A 13,007-nucleotide genomic window follows, 5' to 3' on the forward strand; every position below is an offset into this window, starting at 1 on the left:
ACTAGCCTCAAAGCACCACCACACTGACAATGGTCCCTGTCACTGAGTGAGGAAGTCACTCATTCAGTTTTAACTGCAGAAGTGATGGAATGATATTGTTCAGATAATTACTGTTCTCCTTGTTTTCTTTGAAAGTACGATTTTACAAATACAGCAGTCAGTCTTGCGGACAGGGAGGATGCTGAGCGGAGAACCCCATCAGACAAGATGACCATCTCGTCTGCTGTTATAACATGGCTGCTGATTCCTTTCCTCAGAGCTTTCTATAGGACCCATCTAATGTGCAGAAGAGCAGAGTGGGACAAGCCAACTCCAATATGTTGTCCCAACTGATAAAGACTGCTTTGTTTCTCAAAACCCATGGAGAATTTTCTTCTCAGAGGTTGAGGGAAAACCTCTTGTATCAGTTGTTTCCAATATGGGGTGGGGGTGGGGGGGGGAGGGGGGGGAAGCATCTTTAAAATAATAGTAAGTGGATGATATGGAACAGTTATTCTGAAGTAATGCTAGTGAGTGTATGTCACAGTAAGATTTAACAGCTAAAATATACTGACACAGAAAATTAAAATATTGAATATATTAATAAGCAAAGTTTTGTTTGAAATTAAACTACTTTTGTTGTGCCTCACATTCAAATATATGCCTTACAAATATCCACAGCCTCTGTTATAAATTAAACAACTTCTAAACAATACTTGTCAACATTCAAATCTCAATAAACTTTGGCAGCTCTTTGGTAAATATCGATTTATAAATATCAATTAACAAAACAGTAAAAAGGGAATGGGAAGGCTACCAGCAAGGAGCCTCTTTCCTAGAAATTCCACAAAGAGGAACACAAATGGGAGGGCTCCCTAAGCAAAAACCATTTTCAAGATTGCTATATTTTAATGAGATTAGTAGCTCATCCCTCTTTTCTCTGTCTATTCAAACACTATTACATTGAGATTTTAATACATTTCAGACAATTTTTTGTGCTCTACCATATATACATATTCAAAATTTATACACAAAACAATAGTGGCTGTTTACGAGCAGAGTTACGTTTCAGTGCATTTGACATAATTATTGCACACAGAATAATCTCAAATGCCCAATTATTCTACTGGATAAATGTAGCAACAAATATAACCTCTTATATATTCAAACATCTATCTTTCCGTAAAATCTTGTGTTGGTGACACCTTAGGTGCCAAGAAAGTGAAAGGATCTGCAGGGGATCTGTTGCTGGTTACTCTTGATGGTATGGGAGGTGCAGGTGGTCTTCTTGCTGGCATTGTATAGAAGCAATCAGTCAAACTTCTATTCCAGTCATTATCAAAGTTAAAGTCTGAAGCAAGAAAAGTATTTTGTTCAGTGCCCAGCAAATCTGGAGATCCATCTGACTTCCTGGAACTGATTTGCTTAATATCTGGAACACTTTTAGATGGCTTTAGCTTTACGTTGAAATTATCATCATCATCATCAAATGTTACCCATCCTTTTGGCTGTACATTTTTTACCATGACAGATTTACCTGGCAAGTAAAAAGTGTTTTCAGATGCATCCACAGAAAATACAGGCTTGCCAGTATTACAACTGAGAGGATTTAGAGAAGAGAAGGGATTGCAAGTGGCAAGTCCTTCTAGTAAATGTGAAGTTATTTCAGACTCTTGTGTATCTGTTCTAAAGGGGTTTCCAGCATTAGGAGTTCTTTCAGTGAATGGGTTTGTGCAGTTCAGTCCAGTAATAAATGGATTTGGAGAGCTGCGCTTATGTTCCTGTGATGTGTTAAAGGTTGGAATAGGAGGCATCGCTGGCATGCAATTTAAAGTATTCAAAATATCAGCATTTCTTTGTGTCGCTGAAGGCAACTGTATCAACTCCCTCTGGTTCAAAGTTGGAACAGGTGATTTTCGGACAGATGTCTGCATCTTTGACACAAGCAGCTTAAACGACAAATCTTCAAAAGGGTCACTGTTTAACTGTGTTTCAAGTTTAGGGCCGTATGCTCCATTTGTTTTAATCTGGAAAGAAAACAAGGTACTTAATAACCATGTGGCTGTCTATCTTGAGATTATTACTAACTCCCTATTTCTCACTCTTCTATGAGAAGAAAAGAAGCTCCTGGGCTTTAACTGAAACTTCAATGCAATTTGGTTGTAACTTGCACAATGCACTTGTAGTATAATTGCTTCTTTTCTGGAGAACAATAACTCTTAACTCCTTCTCTGAAGAAAAGCTTACTAGTTGTTAAACAGATTTTTTCCCCCTTATTGGTTGATGCAGCTGGAATCTACTTCATGCAGGTCAGAATCCTAGCCAAAAGCACCAGTGGACATTTTATAACAAAATGTTTAAGAAACTTAGGAAATTATATTGTATTCTAAACAAATGATAACCCAGCACAAATATGAAATAAAAAGCTCTAGGTTTCATTGTTTGTGAGTTTATAACACTGATGTTACAAGCAATATTTAAGCATCACAATGAAAGGAAAAATTAGTGTTATTAGTATATGCACTTCAAACATTTCTATGTAGACATACGCCTCTGTAGGCATCTCCAGTGCTTCTTTACATATCAAGGTACAATCATCAGTTTATATTATTTTAAAATGGCAAGTTATCATTGTTTAGAATAATACCAAATGGAGAAGACAGTTTTCTCCACAAAACTGTTCATATTTTAAAACAAAATATTCTCATTTTTATAAATGTATTCAAACAACAATGCAACTTTAATACCTTGTAACAACTGTCCAAAATGGTACACTATCTACCTTTGCTCAAGTCATCACACTGACAGAACAGAGTTTGGAGCTCCCTCTTATTTAATGAATGCAAAGAATTAGGCTTAAGTTAACACAGCTTCTGAGAAGTCAAATTTCACAAACTTGTCATTTTAACATATCACCTTAATATACCCAAATAGTTTGGATATTTAGCATAAAAATTCTGTTAACTAATGTTTTGTTGAACTAGGATGCTAGCTAAAATTATCACTAAAATACAATATTATTATAGCCTAACCTCAATCTTTAAACATCTTTTTTTGACTGCATTTATTGTGAACAGTTTGAAGTATGTCTCCACATATCCTCTGCCTAGGAAGCTATGCAAAATCAGTCTACAGGCTTTAGAGACTCTCAGGAATAATAAGAATATTGTATGTTTTCCCCAATATATCCAGCATAGCAATTTCCTTTAAAAAATTGCAATTACAGCTTGAATTGGCTGGCAAGAGAAAAGAAGTATGCTGGCAAAAATGCATTTACTCTGGTGGTGGTTCTTTTGAAACAACAACATTGGTTACATGCATTCCTTGGTACTACATCGGAGAGTTTCTAAAATAGGTGAGGCCTAATGTTACCAAACCATAAATACAGTAGTTCAATATTGGGATTTTCATATATATATAGGAAGCATTTCAGAAAGTAATGTTAAAACAAAGGCATCAAGTAACTGAGGGGGGAAGTGTGAAAAACTGTAGAAATAATATAAATCAAATGCAGCTTGGCATCAGCTGGTTAAACCCTGTGTTCATTAACCATGTGATCAAAAAGTACAAGATCACAAAGAAACTATGAATCCCAATTGTTCTTTATTGTAAGTAAAAAAATTGTAGAATTCTGAATAATTCTGAAACCAAATACTTTTAAAACTGTAGTAGACAGTATATTTTACTTTGGGTAATAGTAAGCTCTTTGTTCTTTGAGATATGTGAAATATGGGTTTTATTTTGAAAAGACTTTGGCAGTGCAATTGCATCAGGATTTATTTGTATTAGAGAGAAATATTAACTCCAAAACCTGCTCATTTTTTTCCAAATAGACCGAGACCAGGAGATTCGGCAGTGGCTAAGCAACATACGTGAGGTTCCAGTTGTTTCATAAAAGATGAAGCAAAATATTTGCTATGCTACTAATAAATACAGTTAACAGTATCAATTTGAATTGCATTATGAAAGGAAAAAGCAAACTATGGTATGACAGTCAATTCATTAATGTGGACAGGTGATTTTTTACATGGATGAGACCACAGATGTATGAAAACAAGATTCATACATCTTTTCTGCTTGAATAGATGGAGAGACCACATACAAGATTGGTAAATAGTCAGATACCTGTTACCCTGATGGTTGCTCCTGCTTGTGAAAGAGAAACAGACATTAAAGGAAAGAATATTAGGAAGAAAATTCAAGTAACAAAGCAACCCCATGTTAAAAATACTTTTAAGTTTTCACAAAGCCATTTTTTGAGATATGAATACAAACCAAAAATACGTATTACACACTATACTAGATTTTTAATCTCTGTTGTATACTATTATAAGACTTACAAGCTCTACCATTAAGAATCAAAAAAACCTAGCTCAAGCCAAATCTGATATTATTCCCACACAGACATTCATTGTGCAGCTGATTGTACTATTTTCTGACTATTGGTTTTCTAATTCTAACCATCTATTAACATGAAAAGCATTGTAGCCCTCATTCTGGAAACTGTGTTGGTATAATCACTCATCTATAGTAATAGTTTTTCAACTGAAGCTGGAAAAAAAAAAAAGTAATACTTCTAATTGAATAAAAACCCAAAATCTCCTTAATTTACAATAAATAAAATCCATAAGAAAAAGAAAAGGAAAAGAGAAGGAAAAAACCCCCAAAACACACACGAGAGACAATGAAGCTCAAAGTGGGCTTTCCTTGTCATTGCACAGCTGGTATTAATCAAAGAAATCTGATTGTGGAGAAAATTACAGCTGCCTGCGCTACTCTTAAACTATCTGCTTTGGATATTGTTAACAACATAGCCATAGCATTACACAGCTCAAACAGCCATTTACAGTGTTCTTAAGCCTACTTTTGATTGCTGTGTGGAGACACAAATTTAATTCTCATAGTAGTTTTGAAACAACTGCTTGCACTCCTTTCACAAAATGATTAATGGTAAAACTATATTTAGAAGATGGGCGGCTTTCAAAAGTGACACAATGCAATCTGTTTCTATTCACAAAATTGTCATGTTCTCAAATACTGTATGCATCCACATATATTCACTACTGGCAACACTTCATACTTTCCAACAAACTACAGAAAGTCCTAATATTTTACCTGTATATTAAAAAATATCCTCTGTTTTTTGGCCTAGGTTTCCAAAATGAAAAAAAAGTTAACAGGCAGAGAGAGATTCAGCATAAAGGGAGAGATTTTAAAGATTTTTCAACTAGAATTCAAAATCAACTCACTGAGGAATGAATTTGGCTGTACAAAATAGGCATTAGCTAACTTCTTCAGTGAAAGTGGGCTTCAGATATAAAGTAAAATCTAAAATACTGGTTCGAGCCTATGCAGTTATAAATATCCACAGCTGAGCAGCTTTTTAAAATAAATAAAACAAACCACCGAACACCTGAAAACAAAGCCACAAATCTACTTATGGTCAGAGGTGGGCACAAATCAATCAGCTTCAATAAATTTGTGCTTTTATTCAAGAAGCATATTATCTGACCTAGCACCTGACACTGTGAAAGCTAACAGCACTGGTCTTTAGTGAAGAACTTTAGACTTATGTATATATAAACAACACTGAAAACCTACTTCTGTATTTTTTAAGCAGTAGTTTCTTGTTTTCTTTTGTTGTATTTTTTTTTTTATAACACTCTAAATGGTCTCACAGAACAGAATATTAATGTTGCTGTGTTCAATTTTCATATTATCTTGATATGTTTCTGTATTTTAATTGACACTGGGAAATGCGGAGAAATGTATTTCTATTAAGTACCTATCAGTACCATCTTCTTGCAGTGAATTATCAACATAAAGCACCACATCATGCAATCTATAAAGCTTACTTTATAATGAAAACCTGTATTAGCTAGTTACTATGTCGTTTGTCATGCATGTGTCATTATAAAATTACATTTCTCATACTGAATTCTTTCCCATGCAAAGCTGTCAAATGACAATATAATTTTAAGAACAAGACATCCACAAGTTGTAAGAAATCTTAAGTTAGATGTTTAGTATTAATATTATAGTAATTCATGGACAATAAGCAATTAAGTAATATGCTACTTGAGCCTGATGATCTTTGAATCCAATCTCTTGACCTTTATTTTTGTTTGTTTGCTTGCTTTAGGAGTTTCTTCTCACAAATCTACAGCATTCCTTGCCATTAATTTACATAATGACAAAACATATATACAAGGGTTTGTTTACGTACTTGCTGCTGTGAAGGAGCAGATTCAGAAGGCAAACTTTGAGATGATCGGCTACGAGGAGGTGGTTGTGGAGGTTCCAGACTTTGTGGGGCACTTGTCTGAGGTGGATGTGACGACACAGGTATCAGAGGCTCCTGCATTTTTAGCACAGGAGGTGTCTGAGTGGTCGTGGGCTGAGCAGGTCCAGCAGCCTGAGGCTTTAGTGGTTCAGGAAGCAATGGTGAGCCTGCAGGTATATTTGCAGTGGTTTTTATTGTAAAGAATTGTAATAGCAATCTTTAGAATGGCATGAATGAGAACATGTGGAAGAACCGGACAGAACTGCAGAAGAAGGGGCTGCAAGAACAGCAGGTATTCATGGCAACTAGATTAGAAGTCATCAAAAGCTCAGCACTGAAAATTATTACCATACTATTCAAAATTATTACTATAGACACAAAACAGAGAACCAGAAGCCATATCATCCTTAAATGTACTTCAGCTGTATTTAAAAGTATTTTGGAAGTCATAATGCATATTTTGATATTAATACAATTTAAAAAAAAAACATTCAATTTTTGGAAGTCACTTTGAGAGTCAAACATAAACACTATTCCAAATATTATGATTACAGATCAAGTGCAGAGAATGGTTCAGTAATCAACACACATGACAGGACACACCAGTGTGCTCAGACAAAACACAGCAATGTGATCAAAGTTTCTCATGATAGCATGAAATCTACGGGTCTAGATCTCACCTGACTGCTGCCTGTTATCTAATAAGGGTTTACAATCCTCCTGGATGATTAACAGAAACTGTCAAACTTCTCACTATATTTGAGAATCTTAATTTATCGTGAAGAAAGAAGACATCTGTTGTAAACAAAGCATTCAAACCAGAGACAGTACCTCTTAACTGAATAGTGACCTTCATAGTTAACTTCTAAGGTAAACTTACTCCTTGGTGGTTCAGCTGGTTTGGTCTGAGTTTCAGGTGCTGGTCTTCCCCCAGAGGGACGGGCATGGCTTTGTGGTGCACTAATAACTCCAGCTCGAGGTGGAATAGTCTGACATAATAATTGGTAAAAAGAAAGTATTTTAGTTCTACTTTGAATCTGTATTCATCTACTGCTAAATGATTCAGGATAATTAGGATTCTGTGAAAAATAGATTTTTTGATAACAGTTGCTTAATTAATTTTTTATGCACATATAAAAGCAAAGAATGTATTCTCAAAACACTATGAGGGTTAATTCAAAGCAAACGATTTTTACAACAGTCTTCAACTTTACATAAATATTTACCTGTGCACAATGTTAGAGACACTTATTATTTTGACAGTATTAGTAAGTTAGTTTTACCTAACTCTGTGAATTGTTGTAAGCAATAAAAACAACAGCAGCAACTACTTTATTTGGAGATCACCTAAGGACACATTGATAACCCACTGTCAATGCAGACTGCAGACACCATCTACCTTTTAGGCTATCATTATAGCCTGCTATTCGCGAGGAGCAGCTTTGTCAATTTTATACAGTGAAAGGCTAAGATAAGAAAGTCTTATATTATAAAGTCTTATATATAAAGTCTTATAAGAAAGTCTAAGATAAAAGACCATGGTTAGTTCTCTTCTCTGACTGCAAGGCAGTTACTTCTTTTCCCCAGCAAACAGTATTAATGAAACATACATTCTGCCTCATCTGAAGGCTGTAGTCTTCCAAAACTTGTTGGAATAGAAGCTACTCGGCTGGGAACAGAATTGCTCCCATAAAACAGAATTAAAAGGTCTACATCAGTATTTAAAGAGAAATAGGAACCTCTTCCAGATTACATCTGAAGCCACATGGATTACAAACACCACACTTGAAAGCTGAATGAAAAGCATTAATAAAAATGCTAGAATGCAGGAAAAAAATCAAAAACATGAAACAAGATAGTTTGTAAGATTTGTTTCCTCACAAGTTTTGGGTACTTGATGTATTCTAATAAAATCCAAGCAACAGTGGAAGTTCTAGAAGTATGTTTACAGCAAACCCTATTGCACAAATCTCTACACAAACGTGATTTAAAAAACAAGCAATGAAACTTCTCCATAAAAAAAAAGTATCATCCTTGACCTTACTTTTACTAGTTTATGTACTCTTCTTCGAAGACACTGTATAACATCTGATTCATTGTGCTTGGTTCAGTCCATGTAACAACTTTCTAAATGCTTTAAACCACCTAACCTCTGAAATTTCTGTCTTCCCTTTTATTGACAAGATGCAATTTGTCATTTCTTTGAATGTTTTGAAAGTAGGCAGAAGGATCACAGGATTAAATACTAAAATGTATATATATTTTAAAAATAAAAAGACATCAGAAAGGAACGAAAAAGAAGCAGAAAGGAAGCCCAAACAATCCTCAGGACCACGCAGTGGCCATGGCTACTGTCCCTGGTCCTGAAATCCTTGAAATGAACTACCGCCCAAAAAAACACTGGAGAAAAAGTTAAAAAGAGGGCATTTTACATGCCTGTGAAAATAAGAAAAATGTGCAAATGTTCACTGTGAGAATCAGTCTCTGAGGAAAACTAATCAGCAAAAAGTGGCTTTCAACAGTAGTTTTCAGCGGTTTCAATACTTGTACGAGAGTACAATAAAAATGGCAATACCAGTAAGGTACAACTCTTTCAAGCTCTACAAGATCTATGATATCCCTGCCCAGCTCGCATTGTTCTTTTGTTTCTTGCTCATTTAGAATGTGGAAAAGGACATTAAAACCTTTGATAACACAAATTTCTATGGATTTAACTTAAACTCTTGAACTCTGCTTCTGTCTCTCCTCCCCTAATTAAGAAAGAGCCAACTTTTGCTACTTTTTACATTAAGGCCTTTATAAAAAATAATTTTTAAAACAAGGTACGAAATTCCATTACACATCAACTAATCTGCAATATAATACATTAACTGCCTATATAATACATTAACTGCCTGCAAGCAATTAACTGCCATCAGGATATACATTTCAGCAGACAATAAAATACTTTATCATACGAAATCAGCAACTTAGTCAACAGGAACATATAATACAAAGAATAACTTTTGACTCTACTGTTATTTGAAAGTGGACATAAAATGTGGTATTATTTGGAAGACTATGATGTGACCGCATAGAGTGCAAAACAATAAAGTCATGTCCATTATATATATTCTAGGGTATTTTTAGTTAGCAGAAAAGAACTGCTGAGGGAGTTAACTCCTATAAGCTGTAAAATGACTAGTCAATTTTGCAGTTTTCTTACATCTGTTACGACTTACAAAACCCCACTGCCACCATAATAAACTGTAGAAACTTGGGGGAGAAATTTTTTTAAGACAGAATACCTACCGGTCTGGTTGTACCATATCCAGCAGCTCCTGTGCTTGAAATTCCAGGTGAAGGTGGAGGCTGATTACGAACTGGAACAGATTTAGAGATCACTGACTTAGAATATATTTCAAAATCAACTTATTTCTATATTATAATTAGTACAAAGCATGTGTCTGTGTTACCTAAGTTATCTTTTCTTTGTGTTCCAGGACTTTTTTGTGCTTTGAAGCATGGAAAAAAAAAATTAGATTATCTTTGTTAGATGAGTGAGAAATGGGTATTAAACAACAATGGTACATTATCACTAATGGAGATGGAAGCAAAAAGATATTATTAATGTTTTTGAAAGTTGTTACATATTTAAGTCTCTCCATCAGCTAAGCTGTTACTCTAGCACACTCTTCTCCTATTGCACATGTGAAGTAATTTGACTCTTCTAATCACAAATTAAGTCAAGTCACCTCCTATGTGTTGCAAGCTAAAGATGCCCACTTGTACAGGTACCCTGTGTTGTCAGTCGTGCTAGAAGTTGTTTCCTTTTGTAGTATATTCTGACAAAATTCTGACAGCAGTCTTTAAAACAAAAAGAACTTACGTAACATGCTGATTCAAAAAATCATGCAATCAGAAGAGTACATCAGTAATTATACTTGGGTCAGCTACCTACATAGTCTATACCAAAGTTCCTGAACCTCCTCTCTTTGTTTATGGGATAAATGTATTACAGCACCAACCTCACCATTTACATGCTGACGCTAATGACGACCTTGTATGCAACATTCAAGTTGTGAAGTGCAAGATATGAAAAAATTACCTTTACCTCAGACAAGTGCACAGTTTCTAACAGGCAAAGAGGTTTAGGGTTCTGGCTTGTGTCTCTGTTGCCTATTTCCCAGGAAGGTAAAATCACCATGTCAGTTACAATAACTGGAAGGAATACTCTGTGGTACATAAGACTCTTAGTTTATGAAATCAGCTTCCAGTTTTCAGACAACCCTGCTTTCTTACAGCTGGTTAGAATGGGTTTCTGGGTACAGTTCTCAGTAAAGAAACTTGTACCCTGAGCAATCCGGCACCAGTTTACCCTACTTTGAGCAGGAGATTGGACTAGATAACCACCAGAAGTCCTTTCCAACCTGAACTAAGCTATGCATTAGCAATTCTGCCAATTCAGAAAAATGAACCAGCAATATAGCCAAAAGTAACTGTAGTATATAGGAGAACATCTTGACTGTGACCGTATTAGGACTTTATTGCTATACCTGTATTTGCTAAAGGGATACGTTCCTGAGGGGATAAGAAGAAACTCCAAAACATGACTCTGCTGGCACGGCTTGAACAGAACCCTATTCAGCACTCTACACACAAAATCTAACTAGAATAATGCAAGAGAAGTGCTTCTCGTATATGTATATCACATAGTTTAGGTCTCAGAATCAGAATACCTACACTATGCTCTTTAGGAAGAGACAAAATATTAAATTATAAGCTAAATTACTTACAGGTAAGTTTCTCTCCCCAAAATATGTGAACATATAAATCAGGCTTCCTAGGTTCCTGATTTTGTTACAAGTACAGTATGTACTCTAGCAATCAGTCAGCTACAGCTTAATCTGAGAGCTAGAATTGAAAGCATTCTTCTTGATTAGCTCAGTCTAAATTTTCACCTCATTTTTTCATAAATTAAGGCTGCCTTCTATAACTATTCATATCATCACTGAAAACCAGGAAGCAACCTGGCTGTCTGAAAACCATGTTAAAGAAAAGAAGAAAGAGCCTACACAATAAATATCTTCATGAAACCACCTTTAGTATCACAAGGGCAATAATATTACTCAGGTATTACATTAGAAATCCATTTCTAGAATACAAAAATTGTTACCTTCTACTTCTCTCCTAGCTACCCCAGGACTGGGAGGAGCTCCAAGACCTTTTCAGAGAAAGAAGAGAAGCTGTATATTGCATAAGAAAAGCAGTAGATTGAGAAAGTAAAACCAGAAAGACACTGCCACAAGACAGCTTTACACAATTAAAAAAATGCCTAGCTAAATTATAGTTACTTGTAGGAGATAACTGTTTGTAGCAGCATGGGGAAACCAGACTGATATGAACAACAATCATGTTTAGAAACATGCTATTATTTCAATTTTACATTACAGCGGAAGGTAATTTCATTTCTTCAGTATCCACTCTCCACAAACTTATAAATTCAGAATGGTCTTAACGTCAGTCTTGAAACTCTGTGAAAGCAGAGCACATACCTATATTCAAACGTGTGAAAATAAACAGGTACATCAGTTACAACCTGTAACATTAAGTCTGCTTCCTGTATTTTAGGAGAAATACTGTGTAGTATGTTTCTGCCAAGACTACGTGTGTATAAGCAATTTTATGGAAGAAACGTTTTCCACTCTATATAAATGTATCCTACAGAACTGTATCATGAAGTTTTGTCCAAGTAGCACTCTGCACTTGGGAAAGCTGTGTCAAATGGTGCACAGTAGATGTTACAGTTCAGACTGAGAGAAAGAAGATTTTCAATCATGCATAACCATGCTGAATTGTTTTGGTTTTGCAGTATGATCAAGCATATACTGTATCCTTAAAATTGTATGGTAAAAACATGGCAGGACATACGTAACACTAGACCGTATGTAAGGAGAAATCCTTAAGGCATGCACATAGGAAAAAGTACCAGTAATATCTGGCAACTCTGGAGCGGCTCAAGTACAGAGAAAGGAAAGGGAGCCAGTGTTCAAGAAGCCTACCTTAAAAACAACTTTTGCCTTAGCGATGACACAGCCTCATGCTTTCTCATCATGTGCCAATGTGTGGTATCTGCTCAGGAGCTCTCTATGATCTGGAAAGAGTGCTGTGAATTTTGTCAGATATGGGTGGAGGTGTGAAGGCTGCATGAGGCTGGTATGTGATTATCTCCAGATACGTCATATCTCGGGTTTTGCTGAACATCTGGTTCAAAGATGTTAAATACTAGCATATGCTATATATTCTGGGTGAGTTTCAGGCTCTGCCAATTAACATTAGATATACCTTGCAAAAGTTTCTGATAGTGAACTTCTCTGCAAGAGAAGCAGCACTGAGGAGGGATGAACAGAGAGCATTTTTAAGGCAGGGGCACAGGAGGAGAATGCTGCCTGAGAACACTTAATTGCTTTCAGGTTCTAGCTCCCATGCAATCCAGAGGAACCCCAGGAGACAAAAGAAAGTGGTAACCCATAAGCTATGAGAAGCCTACCTGCTACCTGGAAGAAAATAAAGGGAGGTGGAGAGCAGCCCAACAGAGTACAGGACACTCCTCTGAACCCTCTGTGGTTACAGAGACATAAAGCTAACTGTTCATCTCAGAGTATTAATGGAAAGGGACACAATAAAACCTCTCCAAGAGCAGGGAATGAGCCTGTTCATTTCACAGATTTGCACTTCCCCTTCCAAAGCTCAACTCAACCCATAC

At 35.8% G+C, this 13,007-nt stretch overlaps 1 protein-coding gene across 4 annotated transcripts in view; it reads right to left on the reverse strand.

The window, feature by feature from the left end:
* Positions 1–1,137: 1,137 nt before the first annotated feature.
* The window catches only part of SYNJ1 (synaptojanin 1), a 62,786-nt gene continuing 50,916 nt past the window's right edge, over positions 1,138–13,007 (reverse strand). For 3 of the 4 annotated variants that reach the window (XM_080612157.1, XM_080612158.1, XM_080612160.1), the window contains 5 exons: positions 11,418–11,465; positions 9,554–9,624; positions 7,143–7,251; positions 6,206–6,429; positions 1,138–2,006 (listed from right to left, as the gene is read on the reverse strand). In XM_080612157.1, coding sequence (XP_080468283.1) covers positions 1,152–2,006; positions 6,206–6,429; positions 7,143–7,251; positions 9,554–9,624; positions 11,418–11,465 — 1,307 coding nt within the window. In that variant the 3' untranslated portion in view covers positions 1,138–1,151. The remainder of the gene's footprint in view (positions 2,007–6,205; positions 6,430–7,142; positions 7,252–9,553; positions 9,625–11,417; positions 11,466–13,007) is intronic. The other variant, XM_080612159.1, reaches the window with a different exon arrangement.

Source organism: Psittacula echo (genome assembly GCF_963264785.1).
Source record: "Psittacula echo genome assembly, chromosome: 3".
Taxonomy (NCBI): domain Eukaryota; kingdom Metazoa; phylum Chordata; class Aves; order Psittaciformes; family Psittacidae; genus Psittacula; species Psittacula echo.